We start from the raw sequence: 14334 nt of genomic DNA, 5'->3' as shown, positions 1-14334 counted from the left end.
GGTAGTGTCAAATGGCCTATTACTGTCTCTATTCCCCTGTGTAATCCGATGTAAAAACCAGTTAAGGAGATCTTAGCAACAAAATGAGACACATCTCTCCCTGTCAAGAACCAGGCTCCACTTTTAAGGAGATGTTCCATTTTATCTGAAGTATTTTGCCCTTGATTATGTAAGATTTATTTTGAAAGGGTTGTTGGGCTCCAGATGAGATGCTGTTGTCTACTATTCCTAATTTTGTAAAGGCTATTCTGCTTTGACACACAGTATTCTGGGCATGCACCTGTTTGGATGTAAATTCAGCTTGAAGACTGAGAGTGGAGACACTATTCCAGACAGAAAGAATTTTGATTCTTTGTTGTGGGCCATTGTCACTGTCTTTCAGGTGAGGCTCTCCCAGATGGAATTGCTGTATTGTAAGTAATGACAAGAACATTTAAATTGAATGTATGTAAAAAAGCCATCTACTTGTGACGAATTTACAATTTATTCTTCCAGTTTGTCAAAGTCAAAGTCAAGTTTATTGTCATGTGCACAAGTACATGAAGAACTTACTTACAGCAGCATCACAGGCACACAGCATCAGATAAGCAGCATTCACAAGAAAAGCATACATTAAACATAAATTATACACAGTTTTTACAAGAAAGAACACAATTAGAACAAAAAGGAGTCCATTTTAGTGCAGAGTGATCAAAGTGGTCATAGTGTTGCTAAACTGTAGTGATTAGGGTTGTGCCGGTTGGTTCAAGAACCGAATGATTGAAGGGAAGTAGCTGTTCTTGAACCTGGTGGTGTGGGACTTCAGGCTTCTGTACCTCCTGCCCAATGGTAGCAGCGGGACGATGGCATGGCCCAGATGGTGGAGATCTTTGATGATGGATGTTGCCTTCTTGAGGCAGCACCTCCTGTAGATACTCCCGATGGTGGGGAGGGATATGACCGTGATGTACTGGGCTGAGTCCACTCCTCTCTGCAGCTTCTCACATCAGAATCAGAATCAGGTTTATTACTACTTACTTTTATGATGAGAAATTGGTTATTTTGCAGCAGCAGTACAGTGCAAAGACATAAAAATTACTATAAATTACAAAATAAATAAATAGTGCAAAAAAAAGGAATAACAAGGTAGTGTTCATGGGTTCATGGACCATTCAGGAATCTGATGGCGGAGGGGAAGCAGCTGTTCCTAAATGGTTGAGTGTGGGTCTTCAGGCTCCTGTATAAGGAAGGTTGTGCATTGCTGTTAGATTGCCATTACTTACACACAGCAGGTGCATGTTTATTTTTAGTTATTAAGTATAATTTTGCTAAAATGAATTAAAACTAACTCTGTATCATTGTATTCTTAACTATATGTATCTGTGTGGATCTGGTGTGATGGGTATGTACGTTGAGTGACTTTAGCATTCAGTCAGTGCTGACATGTCTTGTGCTGGCAATCTAGAAATAGGAATACTGAGAAATCTCAGATAACCCCACAGTAACACGATATCTCTGTCCTCAGATCCTAACTCAGGAGGATTGGAATGTGGTCCTATATAATGGAATGGCCTCAACCTCACCCTGGGCTGCCCTCTACTTTGTGGCATTAATGACTTTTGGCAACTATGTGCTTTTCAACTTACTGGTTGCTATTCTCGTGGAAGGGTTCCAAGCAGAGGTATGTTGTTCGCTAGGCTTCGTTTTAAGTATCTGTCTGAGCTCCCCCGATACTTTGCCAATGAGGTTCAGACTTTAAGTCTCACATTTCTGTCTGTCTAACAATGGCAACTCCACTCTTAGCCTGCAGAATTCCATCTTCTGAAATTTTCCACATGGTTCCCTCCTATCTGCTTTCATAAACCTCTGGTAAGATATTGGAATTTTAGATATTATGGGAATCAAGGGATATGGAGTTGCCGCAGGAGAGTGGCAGTGAGAGAGAAAGATCAGCCAAGAACTTATTGAATGGTGGAGCAGTCACAAGCAATTGAATGGCCATCTCTTTCATCTGTTTCTATTCCTTTGCAACCATTAAACTTCTAAAGTGGCACAGTGGTGTAACTGGTTGAGCTGCTGCCTCACAGCTCCAGTGACCCGGGTCCAAATCTGACCTCGGGTGCTGTCTTTGTGGAGTTTGCAAGTTCTCCCTAATCTCGTGGATAACCCTTAGGTGAGTTAAGAGTGATCTCATAGATAACCCTTAGGTGTTCCGGTTTCTTCCTATCTTGCAAAGATATGCAGGCTAGGAGGTTCATTGGCCATTGTAAGTCGTCCTTAGTGTGTAGGTGAGTGGAGTAAGAATATGGCGGAACTTGATGGGAATGTGAGGAGAATAAAATGGAATTTGTAGCGGTTGCTACCGCAGAATAACAAAAGACTCTACTCGGAGGGTTGCCAAACAGAACTGGTTTATTTTCCCGCCTCGCGCGGGCCCTTTAAGGGAGAAAACTCCCGCCCAAAAAAACCGGCAATGACGTAAGTCCTACGTCATCAGGACTTTCCCGCGCGCGGGTTCTCCCCGTCGCTCGGAAAGACGAGGCCCGCCGCCATCTTGGGCCTCGTCGCTCCGACACCGCGCGACCCGACTGCCGAGCCGGTTCGCCCGACTAGACGGTGAGTCGCCACAAATTAGTGTAAGTAGGATCTTTAAGGTCGGTGTAGACTCAGTGGACGGAAAGGCCTGGTCCCCTCCTGTATTACTCTTTGACTCTATGAGATATAGAGGTGATGGTAGAATGGATGAAGGAAGGGGTGGGAGATGAAATCTATTACCTGAGGAGTGTGAAGTGTTACGTTGTGATAGGAAGACTGAGAAGATGCAACATGAAGTAGAGGGCACAGTTCTATAAGGGGGCAGAGGAACTGTGATATCTCTGGGTATGTGGCAGAATAAGTTGAGAAAGTAGTTTAAAAGGTGTAAAGGATCCTGAGAAGCAAGAACAAGGAAGGGGAGGAGAGGAGGGGAGGGAGGGGTGAGGGGATACAAGAGACTACAGATGCTGGTACCTGAAGCAACAAGCAATCAGCTGGAGGAATTCAGCAGGTCAAGCAGCAGCTGTCCAGGAAAGGAATTGTCAACGTTTCAGGTCAGAACCCTGCATCAGGACTCTGTCAGGGGTGAGGGTAACTCATTTGACTACAACTGCAGTATGTTGTTTAGTTTAGGGCATAACACAATTGAAGAAAGACGTGAAGTGTCTGCAAAGGATGCAGAAGAGATTTACTTGAAGTGTTTACAGGGATAAGGAACTTTATTAATATGGATAAACAAGAAGCTGGAGAGATTCAGAAGGATTCCAAAGATAGAGGGGTTTACAATCACGAATTGCAAGGAAAGAATATATAGAGAGAACCTACTACTCCGCCTACTCATGTTCAATGGTTACGGGATGTTACGTCATACTTAAATTTAGAGAAGATCCGTTGTTCAATTTCTGAATCTAACTTAGACTTTCAAACACTGTGAGGACCTTTTTTGAACTATTTTCAAAACCTTTGATCTGGTGGTTGAAGTAGAGATATTGGCTGATATCATTATGTGTCAAGGGTTTTTCCTTGTCCTTTTCTTTAACTAAACAGCTTCAGTCTTGGTAGTGGGTTTAGATTTTTTTTTAATAATAAAATTATTCCAATTTATTTGTTATTAATTAATTATTATTTTTGATTACTAATATAGAGTATTGTGATTTCAAGTATGATTTAACACAATGTATTTCATAGTATTTTATCTTTTTGATTCATGTACTCTGCATTCTCCTTGTGGAATTAATAAAAATATTGTAAAGAGAACCTGGTTTCATTGACAGAAGGGCAAGAACAAGGGGACATTGAATAAAATGATCTACAGAAGAACTAAAAACGACATGAAAAGAAACTTTACGTTGCAGCAAGTGACTGGACTCTGGACTGCACGTCCAGGACGAGAAGTGGAGACAACATTAGAATCGGTCTCCACTCTCTTTCCGCAAGCCTGCCAGATGTGTTGGCTTCGATGAGTATGCGGCAGAGGTTCACCAGAAATGTGGGATACGAGCAGGCAAACATACAATCCATCAACTTAAGTTAAAGGGATCCATTAATCCAATTTGCTTTCTAACACAAAAATAATGTTACTTTTCATGAAAATCAAAAAAACTGCATATGCTGGAAATCTAAAATACAAACCAAAAAATGCTGGAAATACTCAGCAGGTCAGGCCGCACCTGCAGGAAGAGAAATAGAGTAAACTGTGAAAGTGAATTCTACAACTACAGTAACTTGATTTCTCTGTCTGTTGTCTGTATCAGTTGTCTGTCTGTGATATTGGCTCAGTTTGTTTGTCTTTCCCTTATCTTTCTGTTTTTTCCTCTGCGAGTGGACAACATTCCCAGCCTGACCTGCCGGCCTCGACTTCCCACTCTGCATTTCACAACTCCTATATTCTTTTGTCTATGTTCTCACTTGCAAACTACTCCCAATCGCACACTGACCAGATAACCTTGTTTACTGCTTATCCCCATGGTCACTCCAGTTTTACCCTAACAGAGACATCCACCCTCCCACACCCCCCCTGTAGTTTAACAAGATTCTTTTGTTTCCTTCCCATGTTGCCTGGATTGGAGAGCATGTCTTATGAGGATAGGTTGAGTGAGTTAGGGCTTTTCCCTTTGGAGAGGAGGATGAGAGGTGACTTGATAGAGGTGTACAAGATGATAAGAGGCATAGATCGAGTGGACAGACAGAGACTTTTTCCCAGAGCGACAATGGCTAACACGAGGGGACATCATTTTAAGGTGATTGGAGGAAGGTATAAGTGGGATGTCAGGGTAAGTTTTTTACACAGAGAGTGGTGGGTGCGTGGAACGCACTGCCTGCAAAGGTTATGGGAGCAGATACATTAGGGACATTTAAGAGACTCTTAGATAGCCACATGGATGATAGAAAAATGGAGGGCTATGTGGGAGGGAAGGGTTATATAGATCTTAGAGCAGGATAAAATGTCAGCACAACATTGTGGGCTGAAAGGCCTGTACTGTGCTGTAACGTTCTATGGTCTATTTCTGATAAAGGGTCTTCAACCTGATACATTAACTCTGTGTGGCCCCACCTCTCACCTCTTTATTCTGACTACTCTCAATCCTGATGCAAAGTCTTGACCTGAAATGTCAACCAATCCCTTTGCCTCCACAGATGCTGGATAACCCACTGAATTCCTCCAGCAGTTCGTTTTTTGCTCCAGATTCCAGCACCTGCAGTGTCTTGTGTATCCATAACCCTGTCTATCTTTCCACAGATGCAGCCTGACCTGCTGAGTACTTCCAGCATTTTCTGTTTTTAGATAGATAGATATTTATTTATTAGTCACATGTACATCGAAACACACAGTGAAATACATCTTTCGCCACGCTTCCGGCGCCAACGTAGCATGCCCACAACTTCCTAACCCGTACGTCTTTGGAATGTGGGAGGAAACTGGAGCACCCAGAGGAAATCCACGCAGACACGGGGAGAACGTACAAACTCCTTGCAGGCAGCAGTGGGAATTGAACCCACGTTGCTTGCGCTGTAAAGCGTAACATTAACCGCTATGCTACCATGCCACCCACGGTATTTTAAGTTACCTCTTGAGGTTGTTAATGTTGTTTAATAAATAAATGTTTCAGGGAGATGCCAACAGATCAGAATCAGATGAAGAAAAGACTTCAACCAATTTCGACGATGAGTGTGAACGACTTAAAGATCCTTCTCCTGGTGAGAGTGGTTGTTATTGATTATGTACCAAGAAATCTTCCATTCATGATTGCTACCTTTGTATAACTACCCATTCTGCCTTCCACAGAATTAAAAATGTACTCAGTTGTCATGACATCAAACGGACACCTGGATTCACGAGGCAGTGTACCACCACCAATTATTATGCGGACTGCTGCAACCCCGATGCCTACACCAAAGAGTTCACCTTATATGGATTCAGTCCACACCTACACAGAGTCCAGACGGGGCAGCAGTGCTTCCATTGATCCTTTGAATTATGACCAGAGGTCGTTGGTAAGCTGTTGTCGACGCTGTCAGACTTTTACTTATTTTTGTCATATGTTCAAGTCCACCTCTAAACTATTATACCAGGAGTTTGTATTACATGTGGAATTTAAGTCTACCTGGGGTAAATTTTCAGTGATGTGCAAACAGTGTCTCAGAAAATATTCCTTCATTTTATTTTCTTTCAGCTTAAAATTAGCTCCCAACAGTTTATGAAGTTGACCTTAAGATATAGGAGCAGAATTAGGCCATTCGGCCCCTCTAGTCTGCTCTGCCATTCAATCATGGCTGATTCTTTTTCAAACCCGTTCTCCTACCTTCTGCCCATAACCCTTAACCCCCTTACCAATCAAGAACCTATCAACCTCTGCCTTAAAAATACCCAATGACTTGGCCTCCACAGCCCTCTGTGGCAACACATTCCACAGATTCACCACCCTCTGGCTGAAGAAATTCCTTCTCATCTCAGTTTTAAAGGGACAAAGGCTGTACCCTTGGATCCTAGACTCTCCTACTAATGGAAACATCCACTCCTCGTCTACTCTATCCATGCCCTTCAGTATACAGTGAGTTTCAATGAGATCCCCCCTCATCCTTCGGAACTTGATCGAGTACAGGCCCAGAGATATCAAACGCTCCTCATATGTTAAGCTTTTCATTCTTGGGATTATTCTTGTGAACCTCCTCTGGACTCTCAAAGTCTTTGAAAGAAAGACTTGCATTTAGATAGTGTTGTCTGCAAAGTCAGGCTGTTAAAAGCTCCTTACATTATGAAGTATTCTCTATTGTGATGCTGGAAACATGACAGCCACTTTATACATACAAACTGCGCTGTGATAATGACCATTGTTGGGTAGCATGATGGGTGCTGCAATTAACATGGCTGCCTCACAGCTCCAGTGACCTGGGTTCAATCCTGACTTCCAGTACTGCCTGTGTGGAGTTTGCATGTTCTCCTCGCGATGGTGTGGGTTTCCCTCGAGTGCTCCAGTTTCCTCCCACAGATGTGCTGATTGCTGGGTTAATTGGCTGCTCCTTTAAACTGCCCCCTGCATAGATGGGTCATTGGCAGTTCAGAATGGAGTGGATGTGCATGTGAGAGAGAACATGTTCTGAGAAATGTGGGGTGATGGGATTGCTCTGGGAACTGACATAGATTCGATGGGCTGAGTGGCCTCGATCTGTGTCATGAGAAATGCAATAGAATATGATAAACCAAAGAACATGTTAACTGAGGGATAAATTCTTGCCAGGATACCAGTGGTAGCTCTGCTATTTACAGTAGTACCATGGGCTCTCTTTTTTCTCCTTTTCCAAATGTGGTTTATTCAATGATTATAAGATAAGATATCTTTATTTGTCACATGTATATCGAAACACACAGTGAAATGCATCTTTTGCGTAGAGTGTTCTGGGGGCAGCCCGCAGGTGTCGCCACGCTTCCGGCGCCAACATAGCATGCCTACAACTTCCTAACCCGTGCGTCTTTGGAATGTGGGAGGAAACCGGAGCACCCGGAGGAAACCCACGCAGACACGGGGAGAACGTACAAACTCCTTACAGACAGCGGCGGGAATTGAACCCGGGTCGCTGGCGCTGTACAGTGTTACGCTAACCACTACACAATATCACATCATTACAATACTACAGTATTCCACAATTCCCTCTATTTACAGTCAATAGTTTCAAATTATAACACAGTCATCTCTACCCAGAATGCACTCGGGCCCCTGTGGAGCCCACCGGTCCCAGAAAGCCCCCAATGCACCCCTGGATACCGCGTGCTCCTTTCCCAGGGACACACGGGCACGGACATAACCCCGGAAGAGGGGCAGGCAATCGGCTCGGGCAGAACCCCTGACTGCCCGCCGCCCGGACCCGTGAATGGCCACCTTGGCCAGGCCCAGGAGCAAACCGACCAGCAGATCCACGGGCTCTCTTGGTTCAATGGCTCACTCAAAAGCAAAACCCAGCACAGACTCAGTACTGGAATGTGATCCCAGATTTTTGTGGTCGGATGTTTTGTGGACTTGATGTTGTATTTGTCTGCAAAAATAGCAGCATTCAGCAGCAAGTTTATTGTCATTGCTATACCATGCACAAGTTATTTCTGTGTAAGATGTTGAAATAATATAGAAAGCCTACTTTGACTCACTCAGAATAAGTAATACTTTTAACATTAACACTATTAACAAAAGCAGAGGTGCCAGAAATCTGAAATAAAAACAGAAAACGCTATCAGGCACCAATTGTGGAGATAGAAAGTCAACAAAACTGCAGATGCTGGAAATATGAAATAAAAACGGGAAATGCTGGAAATACTCAATGGGTCAGGCTGCATCTGTGGGAAGAGGAAAAGAGTCAATGTTTCAGGTCGAAGATCCTTCATGCGGATTGGGAAGAAAAGAAGGTCGTTAAGGTGGGGGGGGGAGTGGGGTGCCTCTGTATCCATGGCAACCATGGTAACCAGCTCATCCCTATGGTTAGTGGAGCTCGTGTTTCAGGTCAACGAACTTTCAGTAGCACTGGACATAGGTGGAGGTTAAGTTCGTGTTAAGTGGGGAGGGGTTATTGGGAGGTGGGAGGAAGGGCATGGAGGAAGTTCTGTGACAGGGTAGAAAGCTGGAAGGATTCAGTGACAAATGGATTTGATTTTGCAGTTTAAATAAGATGGTAAAAGGAAAAGGGAAGGGACAATAAGTCAGTCTGGAGGTGTAAATGCAGGATAATTACTGAGGTACCAAAGGATGGTGGATGGAGAACGGTGTCAGAACTGCTGGAACGGCGTAGGAGACTAAGGACTGAAAGATCAGAGTGGGAGTGAGATAGAGACTTAAAGTGACAGGCAACTAGATAGTGGGAGTCAATAATTTTAGCATTTTGGTCATGTAGGAACTGTGCTTAATGGTCTGTGACATTATGTGCACATCTAATCAACTATGAAATACAGTTATTTTTCCAATAGATGTGACTACATTATATTTGCAATTCTTGGTTAAAGCCAGTTGATTCTGATTAATTTACAATTACTTTTTCGTCATTCAACATTAAATCTCCTCCCAACTGTACCCTTAGTGAAAGACAAATAGTTTGTTCTGAGCACATACATCCAGTTGCCTATTACTTTAAGTCTCTGATCTCACTCCCACTCTGATCTTTCAGTTCTTGACCTCCCAGGACAAAGACCTTTGCTTATCTCACTCAATGTTTCTGAATTTTTTCATGAGATATTTTCCCCAAGCAGTCATTGCCCTACTGTTTGCCTCTGTTGCATTCTGAAAGTCATTCCCATTTGCCCCAGAAGGGGACCATTCAGTCCATCGAATCCCTCCCAACTCTCAAAGCAGAATCAGAATCGGATTTATTATCACTAACTTATATATCATGAAACATATTTTTGTAACATAGATTTTATGTCTTTGCACTGTACTGCTGCTGCAAAAACAGCAGTACAGTGCAAAGACATAAAATCTATATTACAAAAATAAATAAATAGTGCAAAAAAGGAATAATGAGGTTGTGTTCATGGGTTCATGAATCATTCAGGAATCAGATGGCAGAAGGGAAGAAACTTCCTGAATCGTTGAGTTTGGGTCTACAGGCTCCTGTACCTCCTCCCCCGATGGTGGTAATGTAAAGAGGGCATGTCCCAGGTGGTGAGGGCCCTCAATGATGGATGCCACCTTCTTGAGACACCGTCCCTTGAAGATGTCCTCGATGGTGGGGAGGGCTGTGCCCTCAATCCCATTCCCCTGCTTTATTTCCATGTAAGTTCTGCTTTCGCACATGCCAGAAAAGGGGACCTAAGGGTGGTGGGTAAATAGAACAAATTACCAGAGGAAATGGTCAAGTCAAGTCGAGTTTACGCAGACATGTACTTGTGTATATGACAATAAACTCGACTTGACTTTAGACAGGCACATAAACAGACAGGGAATGGAGGGATTGTGGATTGTGTGCAGACAGATGGGATTAGGTCAACTTGGCATCGTGGTCAGCACAGATCATAGCCTTTAAAGACATTTAGACAAGTACATGGATAGGAAAGGTTTAGAGGGATATCGGCCAAACGCAGGCAGGTGGAACTTGCTGAGGTAAGCAAGTTGGTCGACATGGACAGACTGGTCTGAGGGGCCGGTTTCCGCTCTGTGCAACTCCATGACTCTATGTCCGTTAACAGCCCCTAATTCTCCTATCACCCACTTACATTTGGGGTCATGTACAGGAAGCAATTAACCAACCAACCAGCACGTCTTTGGGATGTGGGAAGGAACCCCACGTCAACACAGGGAGAAAGTGTAACAGGTCAGACGGCATCTGTAGAGAGAGAAACACTCAGCTGATATTTCAGATCAAGGAACTGGGAAAGAAAGAAAATAGTTTGAATAGTAGAGAGGGTGGGGGAGGGATGGACAGGGCAAATGGAAAATCTTTGATAGGGTGAGGTCAGGGTTACCCTGTTCACAGAGCCACGTGGTGAATAGATTAATGAGGGCTGGTGGAGAGAGTGCGCACACACAAAAGGACGCGTAAAGCTGTGAAATGCAGTTCAAAACTATTGCTCAGACCCGAAGCCAAAAGCAGAACACCAGAAATGCCCAAATCGGGCAGTGTTTGTGCAAAGGGAACAATACTGGGTTAATACTGCAGACAGATAACCTGATGGTAGAAATGGCCAGTTCTGATACATGCCGGAAAAGTGAGTTATCTGAAATTGTTGAATTTGATATTGATACTTGAGCTAATATCTTTATGGCCACTGGTATTCTAGATCATCCATCTGTGAGACATTTAGCATTTTCAGGATGCATATGTTGCCAAATTTGCAGGCAAACATTCCCTAGTTTCTCCCACCAACTGCCGTCCCCTTAACACACACAAACACACACACACACACACAAAAGACAGCAACACACACACACCAACACATATGCACACAGAGCAACACACACAAAATACACCAACATGCCAACATACATGCACACTCACAGACCAACACACAACACACCTGCCAGCACACACACAGACACACCTACACACACAGACACACACACACACACCTACACACACACACACACACACACACACCTACACACACACACACACACACACACACCTACACACACACACACACACACACACACACACACACACACACAATTCACTGCACTGGTCTCACTTACCTAACTTTGTTTGATTACAGCTGCTGACAGAGACCAGGAATATCCAGTGGTCCACAGTGTCCAGTGATGCTCAGTTCCCAAGTGTAAAAGTGAGAGAGAGCCTTAGAATCAAGTTTTGATCAAACCGAGGGGCAGAACAAAGGTTTGGAAAGGGGAACGTTTTGTCAAATTCTCCCTTCTGCCTAAGTCTTGTTGAGAAAGAAGTCCCTTTGACTAGAATCATGTCCACTTTCTTCCTCCCACATTTGAATGTACACTGCAGTCTGCATGTAGGACAAAAGAGGTTCAAGTGTTAAAGAAGAGTCATTATTCTTCATGGAAGCCAGAGAACTTTATTGCACAGATGACGCCATCAACCCATGCTGTCCATGCCTTTCACTAAAGAACTACCAGGCCGAATCCCACATTCCGGCACCAGGTCCATCGCCCTGCAGATCACGGATCTCCAAGTACACGTCCAAGTACTTTCTAAACAGGATAAGGATTTCTGCCTCTACCTCCCTTTCAGGCGGTGAGTTCCAGACCTCCAGCACCTTCTCAGAGAAAAATATTTCCTCACCTCCCTTCTAACCCTTCTAACAATTACTGTTAAGTCAATGCCCATTGGCTTTAGATCCCCCTGTAAGGAGCCCTTCCCATTTACTCTATCCAGAACAAAGGTATATAAATTATAACTCTTTAGTGCATAAGATGGGTAAATTATAACACTTTAGTGCATATTTCTGTTTCTCTGAGGTAGTTTTCATTAAGCAAGGACTGATGATGTATTTTCAGTTAACAATTGTAAGGTGGTACTAAACTCAGCAGTGTATTGAAGTTGAAGTAATTCCTTTGCAAGTATGGTTGTGCGGCACAGATGCATTAATAATTGTTATTTCAGCTGTATTCTGTCAGTGTTGAGCTAAATGACACCTCCTAGCCAAAATTACCAGTGATATCATCAAAGAAAACCAGAATAAATCCTTCTGTTATTTAGTGCTATACTGCACCTTTTAAGAAATGCCTCATAACACTTCACTTGTAATAAGTTAATTGGAAATGCACTAATTGTTCTCGTGTTGTCAAGTACACTAGAGAAATCGTATTGAAGCAAAATACTGGAAAATTTGAATAAAAGCAGAGAGTACTGGAAATATTTAACATGTGAGGTGGAGTGTGAGAAGAGAGAAACAGAGTTAATACCTCAGTTCAATACATCAAATGTTACAAACAGTAAATAGATGGAGATTAATCTGTTCTGGACTGCATTAATGATGCTCAGGAGACACCATTCCTGGAATAGTTCTGCAGGTTGTTCAATATACATCAAGCAGACATGCCTTTGACTGCCGGCTCTCACAGGGCAGCACCCCCTCACAACGAGTGCTCAAGTTCCAGAGTAAGGTTTCAAGATGTAAGTCATAGAGTAGTAGAGCCATGCAGCACAGAAACAGGCCCTTCGGCCCACCATGTCCATGCTGACCTTTTTGCCCATCTGCACTAATCCCATTTGTCTGTATCCTTCTGTGCCTGTCTAAATGTCTCTTAAACATAGTGATTGTATCTGGTTCCACTACCTCCTCCGGCAGTGAGTTCCGTGTATCAGCCACTCTCTGTGTAAAACAAAAAGATCCCCTTAGATCCTTTTTTAAAATCCTTTCCTCTCACTGTCAACCGATGCCCTCTTGTTTTTGACACCCTTACCATGGGAAAAATATTCTGACTATCTACCCATCTCCACCTCTTATAATGTTCTATATCTCTGTCATGTCACCCTTCAGCCCCAAGGGAGACAAACCCAGCTTGTCCAGTCTCTTCCCATAACTGCTCCTCCAATCTTGCCAAGAACAAAAGAACCTATAACCCCAACCCTAACCTGATGTTCTGATAAGAGAAAGGGATATTAGAGTGAATACCAATTGTTTGCCAATAAGTTTAAAAAGGGTTCCAAATGGTGAAGACACCCCTAACTAAAACATTATCTGGTTACTGCTGATCTGATGGTTGGGTTTCATTTCTTGCCTGTTGACCAACAATCTTGCCTCATCAAAACCATCCAGAGCAGATTTTGGTCATTCATTGACTGACACTACAACAGGAAACAAGTATTTCAGAAATAATTCATTAGCTGTCAAGTACTTTGGGATGGAAGAAAAGTTAAAGGCAATTTCATAAATGCAATTCCTTCTCTCATGTAGGCACTGAGCAGGTAATTCATTGCTGAATGTACTGTGTTAAGTGATCTCCATGTGTTTGAGTCCAGAAATTCTAAAGCAAAATGACCTGCTTATCTTGTTTGCACATTTTATTGCCCCACATTGTTGACACAGAACAGTATGTCTCAGCAATGGAAAAAGAGCGAATGGGAAAAGTCTCAAAATGTTAACAAAATCAAAGAAGGATATAATGTGTTGCTTTATTACATTTTTTCATTAATAACACAACATTCTTACTGGTTTATCTTCTCCACATAAATTTCTGTATTACTTCATACAATTGTAAAATGTAATACTGATGTAAGTATTATATGAGAGGTATGTTTTATTATTCCAGATACTTGATAAAGGAATACTGGTACTTCCTTGACCAATAAAAATGATCTATCTCTCCAACGCTATATTATCCAGAAAACCTGTCACATAAAATTTAAGAAAAGGGATCTGCCATTCAATCAAATCATGATAACCTTATTCATCAATATCAATCTCCTGTTCTATTGCCATTGAGGCACCACAACAGTTAGTGCTGCCATCACATAGCACCAGTGATCTGGGTTCAATCCCTATCCTTCGATGCTGTCTGTGTGGAGTTTGCAAATTCTCCCTGTGACTGCGTAGGCTTCCCCCAGGTGTTCTGGTTTCCTCCCACATCCCAAAGTCTCTCTGGTTGGTTGATTAACCACTGTAAACTACCCCAAGTGTAGGTAGCTGACAGGAGAATGTGGGTGGGGGAGGGGTCACTTGCTGGAATGTGAGAAAGAATAGATTACAATAAGTGGGGAAATAGGATTGATGGGATTGCTCTGAGAGAGAGCACAGACTCAAAGAGCTGAATGGCCTCCTTCTATGTCATCAGAAAATGTAAGCAACATTGCTATGTTCATTGCTTGCCTGAGAACTCAGAAATCCAGCAAGCTCAGTGCTGAATATTTTCATCTACTGTGCACAGAACT

The 14334-nt window shown here is 42.9% G+C and overlaps 1 protein-coding gene across 1 annotated transcript in view; it reads left to right on the top strand.

Moving 5' to 3' along the window:
• The window catches only part of cacna1ha (calcium channel, voltage-dependent, T type, alpha 1H subunit a), a 257588-nt gene that overhangs the window by 171984 nt on the left and 71270 nt on the right, over nt 1-14334 (top strand). The window contains exons 11-14 of the mRNA XM_052022258.1: nt 265-382; nt 1505-1660; nt 5625-5712; nt 5801-6009. Of these exons, the coding sequence (XP_051878218.1) occupies nt 265-382; nt 1505-1660; nt 5625-5712; nt 5801-6009 (571 nt within the window). The remainder of the gene's footprint in view (nt 1-264; nt 383-1504; nt 1661-5624; nt 5713-5800; nt 6010-14334) is intronic.

Source organism: Pristis pectinata, chromosome 8 (genome assembly GCF_009764475.1).
Source record: "Pristis pectinata isolate sPriPec2 chromosome 8, sPriPec2.1.pri, whole genome shotgun sequence".
NCBI classification, from domain to species: domain Eukaryota; kingdom Metazoa; phylum Chordata; class Chondrichthyes; order Rhinopristiformes; family Pristidae; genus Pristis; species Pristis pectinata.
This window is presented reverse-complemented; position numbering and strand designations above follow the sequence as displayed.